The 14,463-nt window shown below is 29.8% G+C and overlaps 2 protein-coding genes across 3 annotated transcripts; one reads left to right on the forward strand and one right to left on the reverse strand.

Annotated features, from left to right (window-relative positions):
* The first annotated feature begins 6,341 nt into the window (after positions 1–6,341).
* LOC115245645 lies at positions 6,342–7,651 on the forward strand. Its single transcript, XM_029824054.1, has 6 exons — positions 6,342–6,496; positions 6,572–6,625; positions 6,711–6,770; positions 6,957–7,180; positions 7,269–7,427; positions 7,539–7,651. Exons 4-5 carry the CDS (start codon positions 6,986–6,988, stop codon positions 7,404–7,406), a joined length of 333 nt encoding a protein of 110 aa, XP_029679914.1. The 5' UTR covers positions 6,342–6,496; positions 6,572–6,625; positions 6,711–6,770; positions 6,957–6,985; the 3' UTR covers positions 7,407–7,427; positions 7,539–7,651.
* A 260-nt stretch (positions 7,652–7,911) lies between these two features.
* On the reverse strand, positions 7,912–10,097 carry LOC115245644. 2 transcript variants are annotated; one of them, XM_029824053.1, is made up of 2 exons: positions 8,769–10,097; positions 7,912–8,689 (listed from the first exon to the last, which is right to left on the reverse strand). In XM_029824053.1, exons 1-2 carry the CDS (start codon positions 9,318–9,320, stop codon positions 8,651–8,653), a joined length of 591 nt encoding a protein of 196 aa, XP_029679913.1. In that variant the 5' UTR covers positions 9,321–10,097; the 3' UTR covers positions 7,912–8,650. The 2 variants fall into 2 exon arrangements, with proteins under 2 accessions (XP_029679913.1, XP_029679912.1); XM_029824052.1 differs by having other exon boundaries at positions 7,913–9,616; positions 9,732–10,097.
* Between the last annotated feature and the right edge of the window lie 4,366 nt (positions 10,098–14,463).

Genomic DNA, 14,463 nt, shown 5'->3' on the forward strand with positions numbered 1-14,463 from the left:
ATTGAGGTGGAGATATATCATCCAACATTAATCTCGCCTGAAGCGTACTAAATTCGATTTGACTATTTTCAATCGGTTTTAATGCCGCATTTTCGGTGCAGAAACCCCGATCGATTCGGATTACATTTTTTTAAATCCGTTTTAATCGACCATTTTCGGCAGGGTAAGAAGCGCGTCACTAGTTTCAGGTTGCGTGTCACAAATGTAATAACGCAATATAGTATTAATAACTAAAATAATTATTATTCTATTATTAATTACGTATGTTCTGTAACAATTTAAAATATTTATGTTTTATTTAAAGTTTAAATAAAACATAAATATTTTAAATTGTTACAGAACATACGTAATTAATAATAGAATAATAATTATTTTAGTTATTAATACTATATTGCGTTATTACATTTGTGACACGCAACCTGAAACTAGTGACGCGCTTCTTACGCTGCGTTGCTAAGGAGCGAGCAGTAAGAGGGGGAACCGTAGGCGTGAGTCAAGAAATCCGGCCGTAAGTTGCATCTAAATCCCAGCACTGGTCTGAGTTATAGCAGTTCCATGAGATATTATGAGAATTAAAATCACCCATAAAGATAATACTACCATTGATGTATTTGTCTAAAAGTTTCTTCCAAGTATCTTTTTTTCCGTATATCCTGGTTTTCTATATACCAGTATAATTTGATATACTTATCTGATCCGTGTATAGTTACTCCTATACAATCCATATTGACAGAGGTTTTTTGTAAGTCAATAATTTGTGAATGTGTTATTGTATTTCTCACACACAATGCAACACCACCTGATCCACCTGTTCTTCCATATAATCCATCATTTCTGTAAACAGTATATCCTGAAAATTTTACATTATCCTTGTAACTAGCTTTAGTTTCAGTCAGACCAATTATGTCATATTTTTTAATCCTTTTACTTAATTCTGATCTTTTGCTTTTCCATCCTCTTACATTCCAGTTGATGATATTAATCTTCATTGTATCTAATTTCCGCCGTGTTACTTTCTCCGTTTTCTTTATTTTTATTTTTCCTTCTATCTCTAAATTCCACTAGTCTTTTTAAAGCATATTGTTTAATTAAAATTAGATTCTCTTCTATTTCTTTTGCCGACCATTCCTGGTCGTGAAGATTATCTAGGTATTCTATTAACTGACTTATATTTGATCTTCTCTGTATATTTCTACCTTTTCCTTCTTCTATTACAGCTATACCATTTTTGTCTTTAGTTATTTTTTCCTCATAATTGTAGAATTGCTTGTAATAAGATTTATTGTTACATACTGGTTTACTACAATGATCTCTACCTATTTTAAATTTATTACTTATCTCTGTTCCTTCCTGAAATACTTGTTTATTTTCCGTAAATTCTCCTTCTCTATTATATTTGATAACATTCCTGTTGATAACTGAGGTATTGTTCTTTTGATTTGCTTTTGGTAAATCCGGCCAGTTTTCCGGGCGAATCCACGGATTTTGATATGCTTTATTTCTACCTGCAATTATTTTCTTTGCCTCATAAACTGAAATACAATTCTTTGCACTGATATATTGAACGTTTCTATTGAATTCATATATAGGACAACGTTTAAAGTTGGCTTTATGCTTGCCACTGCAATTAACACAATTATATTCATTTCCACAGTTACCATGAGATTCCTTACCACATACAACACCCAGACAGCACAAAATATTCGGAGAATATTCTAACCAGATGATTTCCATATGTTCTGAAAATATTTGAGAAGAACATTCTTATATGGTTATAAGAATGTTTCGAATATTATTGGAATATTATTTGTTAAATTTTCAGAATATTCTAATAACATTTCAATGAATATTCTTATAATATTTCATTTTGTTTGTGACTGGAACGTTTGTGAACTAAAATATTCTTATAATGTCCTACGAACTTTTCTTTAAAAATAAACGCTAATTGGCCAACGCATGACCAATGACGCAAAGGGCAACGTGCTTATACGTCATTATTCCCTAGCACGACGCAATCTGTGTGCAAGAGTGCTCATAGAGGCGCTCTACAAACGCATGCTGGAAGCACTGGCAACAACTGCGAATGACTGATTGTAACCTCAAAATTTGTGCTCAAAATTATAACGTGATTATCATATGTCTTTTTGACTAATTTTTGAAAAGTTCTGGAAATATTTTTCGTTACAAAACAGGTGAGTACAATTTTTACACACACACACACACACACACACACACACACACACACACACACACACACACGCACGCACACGCGCACGCGCACACACATACACACACACACATATGTATATATATATATATCTAGTATATACATATGTACAAATATATGTCCTGTATATATATGTTCTAAGATTTACGCACGTTACTTCGTTTTTAACAGTTTTATATTTGTCACAATCATTTTTGGCATTAAATAATAACATTAGCTGCGTTCAACAGTACAACAACTGAGTGTCTTGTCAATACTCGACATTGATTTCTTTGTTCTAAAAGTAAGAGCCAATCATGTTTAATTGCTACTGAGCAGTTTGTTCTGCTGAATAAATTGTCCATTGAATGATTTATTAAAAAATTAAACATATTGTACACACAGAAAAATACATACTATATACAAGTAAATATTACTTGTTTCAAGTATTTCATAAGTTCATATATCCGCAAATCTATCATAAGTTCATCATAAGCATCAAATTTATTCAAAATATATTCTGAATCCTAATAAATTTAATATTTCAATCAAGAATATTAAATTATATAATTGAAAGAAATACATTAAATTTTTCTGATCTAATAAATTTTCTTACATTAAATTAACCATATCTGACTTTTCTTCGATAAAATTTTATAATATTCTTCAAAAGAAAATATTTACTTTTTTTGAGTACATGATAATGAGTATTTCTAAAATTTGTGACAAGTCTATTTTAAGACTATTATTAAGAAAATATTCTTTGTTAAAGATAACTGTTACTTAAAAGAAGTAAAGTAAACTGAATAATCATTTCACTTAGCAATAGAATAATATTTTTCTGTGTGCACTTATACTCGCGCGGATTAGCTATTTTTTTAAAATAAATCTCATTAATTATTGCAAAAATTGCAAAATGATATAGAACTTTCCTCTACTCGATTTAACCCTCTCTATACATGAGAGGTGATACGATTATTACCGGACATCTTGTTTAATTATATACATATTTGATTATATCAACTTTTTTCTCGATTTTATAAAAAAATAAGCACAGAATTGAATAAAAATTTATCTTTACTCTCTCCAGAATTTATAGATGAAGAGAGAAATGATGTAATAAGTAAAGACATTACTGAAATTGTGCCATTATTAAAATCTGATAAGATTATTGAAGAAAATTTGGATAGAGACATACCAGAGGATAATTCGTATTTTGTAAATGATGTAAGCGATCCATGGAATGAGCAATTAGTAAATAAAAAAAATACTGCTTCAACTTCAGATTCATTTTTAAAAAATAATTTAAAATACTGGTCACTGAAACACAAAATTGGTCATTCAGCATTTTCTGACCTTTTAAAATTATTAAAAACAAGTAACATTGATCCAAATGATTTGCCTTCAGATGCTAGAACTCTTTTATCTACTCCCAGAATTTTAGAAATTCAAAAAATGGAGCCAGGAATATATTATCATTTTGGTCTTTCTGAAGCAATAAAAAAACTTTATAAAGATGATGGATCAAACACGATCGAAGTATTAATAAATATTGATGGATTACCCTTAAGCAAAAGTTCAAGTAGCCAGATATATCCAATATTATGTAGTTTATATTCAAATCCTACAAAGATAGCTGCTGTAGGAATATATCATGGCTATGAAAAACCGATAAATGCTAACGAATTCTTATTACAGTTTGTCAATGAAGCAATAGATCTAACAATAAACAGTATCAATATTAATGGAAGTATAAAATAATTTAAAATCAAAGGATTTATATGTGATGCTTCTGCTAAATCTTTTATTTATTATATAAAAGGCCATACAGGTTTTTATTCTTGTACAAAATGTTTCCAAAAAGGAACATACTTGAAAGAACTTCAGATCCATCTTTTAAAAATAATTTAAAAGACTGGTCACTGAAACACAAAATTGGTCATTCAGCATTTTCTGACCTTTTAAAATTATTAAAAACAAGTAACATTGATCCAAATGATTTGCCTTCAGATGCTAGAACTCTTTTATCTACTCCCAGAATTTTAGAAATTCAAAAAATGGAGCCAGGAATATATTATCATTTTGGTCTTTCTGAAGCAATAAAAAAACTTTATAAAGATGATGGATCAAACACGATCGAAGTATTAATAAATATTGATGGATTACCCTTAAGCAAGAGTTCAAGTAGCCAGATATATCCAATATTATGTAGTTTATATTCAAATCCTACAAAGATAGCTGCTGTAGGAATATATCATGGCTATGAAAAACCGATAAATGCTAACGAATTCTTATTACAGTTTGTCAATGAAGCAATATATTTAACAACAAACAATATCAATATTAATAGAAGTATAAAAGAATTTAACAACAAAGGATTTATATGTGATGCTCCTGCTAAATCTTTTATTTGTTATATAAAAGGCCATACAAGTTTTTATTCTTGTACAAAATGTTTCCAAAAAGGAACATACTTGAAAGGTCGAACTTGTTTCCCGAAAATTAATTAATAATTAGTAAAAAAAGAACAGGTCAGAATTTTCAAAATAAAAGCCAGATTCAACATCATTCTGGTACTTCTGTTATAGAAAAAATTCCAGGAATTGATATGGTTTCTCATGTGCCATTAGAATATATGCACCTCATTTGTTTAGGTGTCATGAAAAAATTGTTGATGATGTGGATTTTTGGAAAGCCACATATGAAATTAAAATCTGAAAAAATTAATAAAATTAACAGATTGATATCAATAGTTATAGACAATTGTTATCAATAGTTGAATATACACCAAATGAATTTGCTCGAAAGCCACGTTCTTTAGATGAAATGAAGAGATGGAAGGCAACTAAATTCAGATTCTTTTTACTATATGTAGGGCCAGTCGTTTTAAAAGAAAATATTGAAAATGACAAATACATAAATTTCCTTTGCTTACATATTGCAGTGACAATTTTTTCAAATGAGCAATATATCCAAGAATATGCAGATTATGCGCATGCATTACTTAAATGTTTTGTTCAAAACTTTGGTAAATTATATGGGAAAGAAAATATATCTCATAATATACATGGTTTAATTCATATATATGATGACATACAAATTTTTGGAAATTTAAATAAATATAGTGCATTTCCATTCGAAAATTTCCTTCAAAATTTAAAGAATTTACTTAGAAAACATGAAAAACCGTTACAACAAATTGTAATACGATTAAAAGAACTAGAACAGGCAGTAGATTCAAAAGGAATCAATAAAGAAAGTTTTTTGTATGAGCGAAAACACTTTAATGGTCTAGTTCCTAATCAAAATTACATTCAGTTTAAAAAATTAAACTTTGAAAAGTTTAGTTTCAATATTGAAAGCCTTGCCGATTCATTTTGTTATTTAACAAGTGGCCATATCATGAAAATAGAAAATATTTTAGTAAGAAAAGATACTTACGTGTATGGAAGAATATTTCTCGAAACAAATAATTTATTCGACTATCCTTGCGACTCAAGTATTTTTAACATACGTATTGCAAAAAATTTGAGTGAATATTGTATACGAAGTGTGAGAGATATAAAAAACAAGATGGTGGCCTTTACTCAAGAAGAAGGCTTTATATTTTACCCCTTTCTTCATTAAAACTTTTATTATGAACTTCACATTTACACAATCTATAATTGTTATTTTAAAAGTAAGTAAAACACTATATTATTTTAATTATTCAATGATTTTATTTTATTTTTATTCCAGATTTTATTCCATTATTTTTATTCCATTATTTTTATTATGGCAATGAGTTGGAGGGTAGTGCACTTTATTAAAGAAAATACTGTAGAAGCCGTACCAGCATCCTGGGTCAAAGATATGAATGGATGTTTTTGGCCACCATACAGTGGATTAAAATTAAAAAATATGATAAAAAATTGCATCCTACCTTCTTATGATTGGGATCTTTACCATTCAAGGCTAATTGGTATGGAATTATATGGTAGATATTGTTTGAAAAAATTTATAATTTTTGTTTACATAATTATAACAATAATTATAACAAAAATTTTAGGAGATTTGAGTGTTGCAAAACATAAAGCAGCTCAAGCTGAAGAAACTTCCGATTTAGCTTCAGAAAATGAAAAAAGGAAAATTAAAAAATAAAATTTACATCATCTGATTCAGATTCAGATTCAAATCCAACCTTCAACATTTCCCATAAAAGAAAGAGGGTTAATAATGAAGTTATAAATGAAGAAAGTGATAAAGAGAATGAAATAGTTAACATTCCAATTTTAAGGAAGGCTACCAAAGGTAACTGTGACATATTTAAAAGTATATTTAAAAGTCTCATTCATGAACTGACCGAAATTTTTCTTTTATTTTAAGAAAATTTTGTGGCACCAGTTTCAAAAAACGTGGTCAATGTTCAAACTGATTCAGGTTAGTAGTAAAATACATAGTATAAAAATACATTAATAAATGCATTTTTTTGTATGATCCTCATAGGTATTTTTTGTTTTTCTAGTGCCGGGTACATCAAAAGAAGAACTTCCAAATACTGTTAAACCTGAAGAAGCTTCTAAAGGTATTTACCTATTGAATATTTCCTATTATACTAATTTTAATTTTGGATTCACATAGCTTTTATTATCACTAAAATTATATCATTATCAAATTTTATTTTGTAGAAATAAAAGTTATGAATTTGTCATTTATTATAATTTATTATAATTTATTTTAATTTATCATTAATTTTTTTTTTAATTTCCAGATGAAGCCTACAAAAGACAAGTACTAAGGATGCTGTCGATTCTGAATTATAAGATGGACCAAATGGCGGAAGATTTAAATAATCTTAAGATGCATAATATTATGGAAAAAGAGGTTCCCACAATGGAATCTTTATTTGAAAAATTTGAGTTGCCCTTAAATTCAATGGAAGAACTTCATAATTTAGAAATTTATTTAGAGAATGATGAAAAGAAAAAAGAAGTTGTAAGTTATTGGAATAAATTTTAATATTAATATAAGTAGTAGTTCAATATAAACTAGCAGTTTTATTATTCTTTATTAATTTTTTAAGGTGACAGAACTTTCAAGATTTGGAGGAGCTAATCCTAAAATTATGATTAAAAGAATTATGGAAAAAGTTTTCTCTAACGAGTTGGCTGTGCAATATTCTTGGCTGGGATTAAAAAAAAAGAAAGTTTTTCTAATTTGATTATTTCCCAAATAATAATAAGTAAGGATTTTAAAATTTATGTAACATATAATATATATAATATTATTTATAACAAGTATTGAGAAAATAATATTATTTTGTTTTGAACAACTTTTTGCAATTTTTTTTCAGAATCAGTGATGGCACTTCACACAAGCACTACAGCATCTGATGTTGAAAGTGCTATTAAAATGTGGTTGGTTAAAGCCAAACAAAGGATTAAACAACAACAGCAAAAATAATATATATTTATGTTTTTTTTTGTTAAATCTAATATAAAGTTTATACTTTTACATTGTATTCAAGTATTTTTGTTTCTCTTATATGTTATTTTATGTTGAAATTTTATGACAATTATTTCAGTGATAAAATTTTTTAGTACAAAGTATATTGTATTAAGGCTCTCATATATAAGACTCTAATTTTCTAATATCTGAATGTATTTAATTTTAATTTTTTGTTTCATTATATTTGTCTATCAGTATTATATTTTATATAAGATAATAATATAATATATATATTAACTATATAATATAAAATCTATATTATTTGTATCTATATCTTTTTTCTTTCATTACCTATACTCGCTCATCCAAATATTCATAGAATATCCTAAAAAGATTCTATCAAAATACGCAGAATGTTCTATAAAAGTTTATTTAATATCCAAAGAATATTCTCATAATATTTAAAGAATTATTAAGGAACTATTATGTGAAGTAATTTGAATATTCATAGAATATTCTATAGAATATTCATAGGACATTCACAATACGTGACTTTTTGTCTACTTCTAATGTTCCATTAAAGGTTCACAAAAACTCCGAAGTATCATGTAATAATATTCTAAGAATATTCAAACATTCTCCGATGTTATTCTATGAATGTTTATAGAACATACTTGTGCTGTCTGGGCACATATGTTATACTCTTTCCTGCAAAATTGCTTAACCCATATTTATAACACTTGTAGCATTGCTTAACCGTTGGGATGTATGGTCTTACTCTTATATTAGTCAGCCCTTCGTAAATACTTAATTGTTCTGGTAGTTTATTATCCTCAAAAGTCACGACTATATTCCTAGTATCTTTCCATTCATATACCTGTAACTCATTATTATATACACGTTTTCTTATATTTTCAGCACAGATAATCTTATTTTTATCATCCAATGCTTCGCCAAATCTTTGTAATGACATGTCCCAGTCTGAAATAACTCCTTTTCTTCTTACGATCCTTTCTATTATGTCAAACCATATATCTTGTTCATCGCGTGGAATACCTTTATAGAAATCCAAACATTTATTAGCATTCAGAATATTATCGTAATATAAATCTACTGCGTTAAAGCCTGATTTTACCACTTTTATTGGTCTCACTTTTGTTTCCATAACCTTATCTATAATACGTAGGAAATTCCTACCTCCCTTCGTAGAGCATTTCCTTGGATTAAGCTTAGCTGTAATAATTATATTTCCTCTATGACTTGATGCAAATCTGTTAACTTTTTCTATTTGTTCTAGACTCTTCTTTTCTGTTCCTTTTCCTTCTAACACTAATCTACCTTGAATTTTCACTAATCTGTTTACATTCCTAATAATCTTATCTTTATCAATTATGATATAATTATCACTATCATTTCCGTTATTTTTGATTGCATTAGACTCAATAATGGTTTCATTAGCAGCATATTTGGAAATTTCTTTTTTTGTTTTTCCTTCCGATAAATAAACTTCTGTCTCCATTTCGTCATTTTCTTCCTGATTTTTCTTCCTTAATACTAAATCTTTTTTAAAAGTACTTTGTTTTGCCGTTTTCTTACCCATTTTCTTTATTGCACCACTTCCTAATTCTTTATCTACTTTCCTTTTTCTTTCGTTACTGCAAACTAATGATTTTCTATAGTCTAACATGAATTTATCAAATTCTTGTACCTTTATATCTATTAACTGATTTACTATAACATTATCTTTCAGATCCTTTGTATTTATTTCCTGGGACTTCTTATCTAGTAGTATTCTTTATTCTATCGTTCCAGTGTACTCACCATTTCTTTCCTCAACTATATTACCTCTAACCTCATATTCCTCTTCGGCTAATTGCACTCTCCGATCCACCTTTAACAGGAACTACTGCTCCTCTCCTTATCTCTCTCTTCTAAATAGCTCTTAAAAGAGCTTTTTAAGTATACTTAGTAGTATGCAAATATCTTTAATATTTAAAAATATGTTAATTAGGAAGCACTCTCTTAAGCCACCATCTATACCCCTCGCGTACACTCATATATTTGTCCTCTATAAATAAGATAAGAAAATATTCTATACATTTATGACAGGATGTTTTCCAGTGAGCATTATTGAGAGGATGAGCTCTTTAAGAGGACTTTTTAAAGACTTAATTAAATTTTCTTAGAAATGATATCAGTAAGTTATCTTTTTGTAAGATATCTTTCAGAAGAACTCTTTATGATATCTCTTCATAGATATCTCTAAAGTCTTTAGCAAGCGTGCCATTTAAGATATTTTACGAACACCGCACACATGCGCAAGCAACCCTGCCGAAAATGATCGATTAAAACGGATTTTTAAAAATGTAATCCGAATCGATCGGGATTTCTGCACCGAAAATGCGGTATTAAAACCGATTGAAAATAGTCAAATCGAATTTAGTACGTTTCAGGCGGATTAATGTTGGGTGATATATCAATATGTCACATCCACGAGACGTCATTTTATGACGTTTGTTTGACGGCAAAACTAAGACCAACTACAGTAATAACCCAGTTAGCCAAGTCTGTTCTAACAGATTTTGGCAAGGCCTACTACAAATTATTGTCAGCAAAAAGGCTACGAATTGGGTACAAAAGTTGTTATTACCGATTAAGCTGGCAGATTGACGGCAATAAATGGTTAGCTGGGAATATAACACACAGTCGCCGACATTATAGACCAAAAATAGACGTCATTATATCGTCTTTTGACGTTACTCTGTTACTTGGGCAGTTACATTACATATTACTCCCATGTTACATAGCAGTTATATTCTGATGTTATATTGCATAAATAGAAGACAGTTATATAATCCCAATATAAATTAGGTATAACAACTGTTACATTACATGTTACTCCCATGTTACATAGCAGTTATATTCTGGTGTTATCAATATAAAGGGTGTTCCATTTTAAATAAGAGATAGTTATATAATCCCAATATAAATTAGGTATAATAACCGTTACATTACATGTTATTCCCATGTTATATAGCAGTTATATTCTGTGTTTGCTGGGAAATTGGCAAATTAGAGCCAGCGCGGGAGGTAGTGCGCATACTTTATTAATTCCGACTTTAATAATTTATAACATTACATGAACGTTTCGGTCCTTATTTTAGACCCTCGTCATGTAAAAATAAATAACCTAATCTTACAAACATCAACGAAGCGCAGTTATCAAAGTGACAGGAAACACACAAATTCAATCGGTTACAGAGTTATGCCTTAACCATATCCGTTGGTTGGTCATTGTCGAGGTCAAATAGGTAGAGAGTCGTCTTTGTTCAATTAACCGATCGCCTCCAACACCGGTTGCCAGACCAAGAAGTAAGTGAAGATCTGATCCGTCAGAATTATATGGATGTGTATAACATTTTGTGAGTACTTTCCGGAATTGGCAAGGAAAGGACAATTAAAGTTACATAGATCGGAGAGCTCTAACGGCTCGCCAAAATCCAAACAATCGGCTATTAGAGATTAAAAACAATGGATTGAATAACTGAATAAATAAATGAAAAACATATGTCATAAAAAGATAATAAAATAAAGAATATGTATGATAATAAATAAAATATGAATACAAATTGTCGTAAAAAGATAATAAATAATTGATAAAAATAAATAAAACTAAAAGAGTTCAAATTTAAATAATCCATTAAAAATTATACGATTTATGTCATGTTTGGTATCATTTTAATCGCAAGAATCTTATTAATCCATTATATTTATATTCATACTAATAAAATCTAAAATGTAAGTTTCAGTTTTTATTTTATAAAATGTTTATATTTTGTACATAAGGAAAGATCCCCGATGCTGAAGAATCGACAAAAGCGAGAGCAAGAAAGAATGAAGGAGCAAGCGAGATGACAAACATCAAAGAGTTCCGAAGTCTCGCTCGCCAGACGCCCTTTATCTGTAATCTTTGACGTATATATGTCATCTTATTATAGAAAATAAAATCTCTGTATTTCGCATTTTATATATCTGAAAATAATTGTAAGGGATTAATTACATTTTTGCGATTAAAATGACACTAAATATGACATAAATCGGATTATTTTTAATGAAATAAGTAATCATAATTTTAATTACATAATTGATTAAAAATTATCCGATTTCGTGTTTCGTATCATTTTAATTGGTAAAATATCATTAATTCATTGTAATCCCAGTAAGCAATTTGATAACAAATTGTCGCCAAATTGGCATCAAATTCGGTCAAAACTTGGTAACAAATCCGGTGCCATCTGTGTCCGCATTAAGCTTGTGTTTTGGTGACAAAGCTTGCTGACATAACCTGACAGCAAATTGACGGCAAAAACCGAGCAAAGCTTGCTGACATGATTTGACGTCAAATTGGTGGCAAAAATCGAGCAAGATCTGCGCAGGACAATCTGACAGCAGATTGTCAGCAAAAACCGAACAAATTCTGCAGCTTTTGGCCATTCATATAAAACAGTATATTTAAATGGATTTAAAGTCTCAACCCTAAGTAACAAAATGATGATAAGTTTTGGTCATAAAATGACCATTAGATAATTAAACATTATCACAGCACCTAGAAAAAATTTTAGAATTCCGAGAATATGGGAAGGGAAAAAGTGGTTTTCGGATGAAATAAGAGAAGCAGCGGCTAAAAGGGATGAGGCATATAGGAAGGCATTGTATGCTGACACGGAACAAAATTGGTTGCAATTTAAAATTGAAAGAAATACAGTAGTTAAATTAATTAAGACAAAGAAGAAAGAGTATTATGAATATATGATAGATCTTAATAAAGAAAATCCTACATCTATGTGGAAAACACTAAAAGAAATAATTAGAGGCGAACCAGGGGGTAAGAGGGAAGTAGAGAATATAGATTTTGAAATATTAGACGGCACTGAAGGATGCAATATAGCAGATAAATTTAATTTATATTATATACAAAGTATTAATAGTATAGTAAAATCTATAAATGGGAGTAAAACTGGGAATGCATGTAAAAGAATTATTTATGTTATTGAAAACGAGGGAATTATGGAAAATTTTGAAATGATTAGTATAGAGCATTTACAGGAAATTGTTATGGGACTACCGAAAAAGAAAGGTACAGAGGAGGGAATAACTAGCGATATATTAAAGGCAGTATTTTAAAGTGCGATATATTAAAGGCAGTATTTTAAAGTGCGATATATTAAAGGCAGTATTTTAAAGTGCGATATATTAAAGGCAGTATTTTAAAGTGCGATATATTAAAGGCAGTATTTTAAAGTGCGATATATTAAAGGCAGTATTTTAAAGTGCGATATATTAAAGGCAGTATTTTAAAGTGCGATATATTAAAGGCAGTATTTTAAAGTGTTAGAATTAGTAGTTAAAAAGCAAATTGAAACGTATTTGGAAGATAATTGTATTATAACGGAACATCAGTCGGGCTTTAGAAAACAGTATTCGTGTGAAACAGCGATTCAATCAGTCATTGATGAATGGAAATTGATAGTTAGTGAGGCAAAAATGGTAGGGGTAATTTTCATGGATCTTAAGCGAGCCTTTGAAACAATAGATAGAGAAAGATTATTAGAGAAATTATATCAATATGGAATTAGGGGAATGGTTATAGAATGGTTAAGATCATATTTAAAGGATAGAACACAGCAGGTTCAATTTAATAATAAATGGTCTAAATTAATGACCACAGAATATGGAGTACCACAAGGATCTGTATTAGGACCTTTATTATTTATAGTATATATTGTAATGTTACGTCCGGCGGACTTCACGATTCTTTTCTTTCATCGTAAATAGAGATTAGCCGTATCTTAAGAGCGCATTACGTCTTGAAATAAACAAATGGAAACTGAAAGGCGAGACAAACTTTTCGGAAACAAAAATAAAAGGATATATGATACAAACAGGAAACTAGAGCATATCTGATCTAAGAAATAAGCAAATTAATCAACCACTAAAAGCTTGGATGACAAATTCTCTTACTAATCTAAATTATGGTTGACAGCTCTCGTAATAAACAATTTCGATACCAAGAATCTAAATGAAAACCGAAACGGACATTAAAAATGATATCATATGTGCTCGCCTGACAGATCTCCAATTATAATAAATCAATTAATAACTTCAATCATTTACGTTTCAATCTTAACTAACTTCCCTATTCGAACTTCTCTTCTTTAGTTCTTTTAACCCCTTCTCTGAAATATTACCTTGGATCTCCTCTTTTTTTATATTACCTGTCATCAAGGGTCACCTGTATTTTACAGAGCAACTCGCAACTTCTTACCTGTCATCAAGGGTCACCTGTACTTAACAGAGCGACTCGTGATATTCTTCCGTCGCCAAGGGTCACCTGTACTTTACAGCGCGACTCGCGGTTTCCTATCTATTGTTAAGGGTCACCTGTATTTTACAGAGCGACTCGCAAACTTCCTACCTGTCATCTAGGGTCACCTGTATTTAACAGAGCGACTCGTGATATTCTTCCGTCGCCAAGGGTCACCTGTACTTTACAGCGCGACTCGCGGTTTCCCATCTATTGTTAAGGGTCACCTGTATTTTACAGAGCAACTCGCAACTTCCTACCTGTCATCAAGAGTCACCTGTATTTAACAGAGCGACTCGTGATATTCTTCCGTCGCCAAGGGTCACCTGTACTTTACAGCGCGACTCGCGGTTTCCTATCTAATGTTAAGGGTCACCTGTATTTTACAGAGCAACTCGCAACTTCCTACCTGTCTTAGAATTATTATTTCCATGATTGCGCGTTTATTATCTACTGTATGATGACG

Source organism: Formica exsecta, unplaced genomic scaffold (genome assembly GCF_003651465.1).
Source record: "Formica exsecta isolate Colony F162 unplaced genomic scaffold, ASM365146v1 scaffold1248, whole genome shotgun sequence".
NCBI classification, from domain to species: Eukaryota; Metazoa; Arthropoda; class Insecta; order Hymenoptera; family Formicidae; genus Formica; species Formica exsecta.

Bases quoted from the DNA above. Each gene is read 5' to 3' on its own strand.
- LOC115245644 (XM_029824052.1), bottom strand. From the start codon at position 9,320: ATGTTAGACTATAGAAAATCATTAGTTTGCAGTAACGAAAGAAAAAGG.
- LOC115245645 (XM_029824054.1), top strand. From the start codon at position 6,986: ATGCTGTCGATTCTGAATTATAAGATGGACCAAATGGCGGAAGATTTA. The intron at 7,181-7,268 runs GTAAGTTATTGG...TAATTTTTTAAG, and splicing joins ATGAAAAGAAAAAAGAAGTT to GTGACAGAACTTTCAAGATT.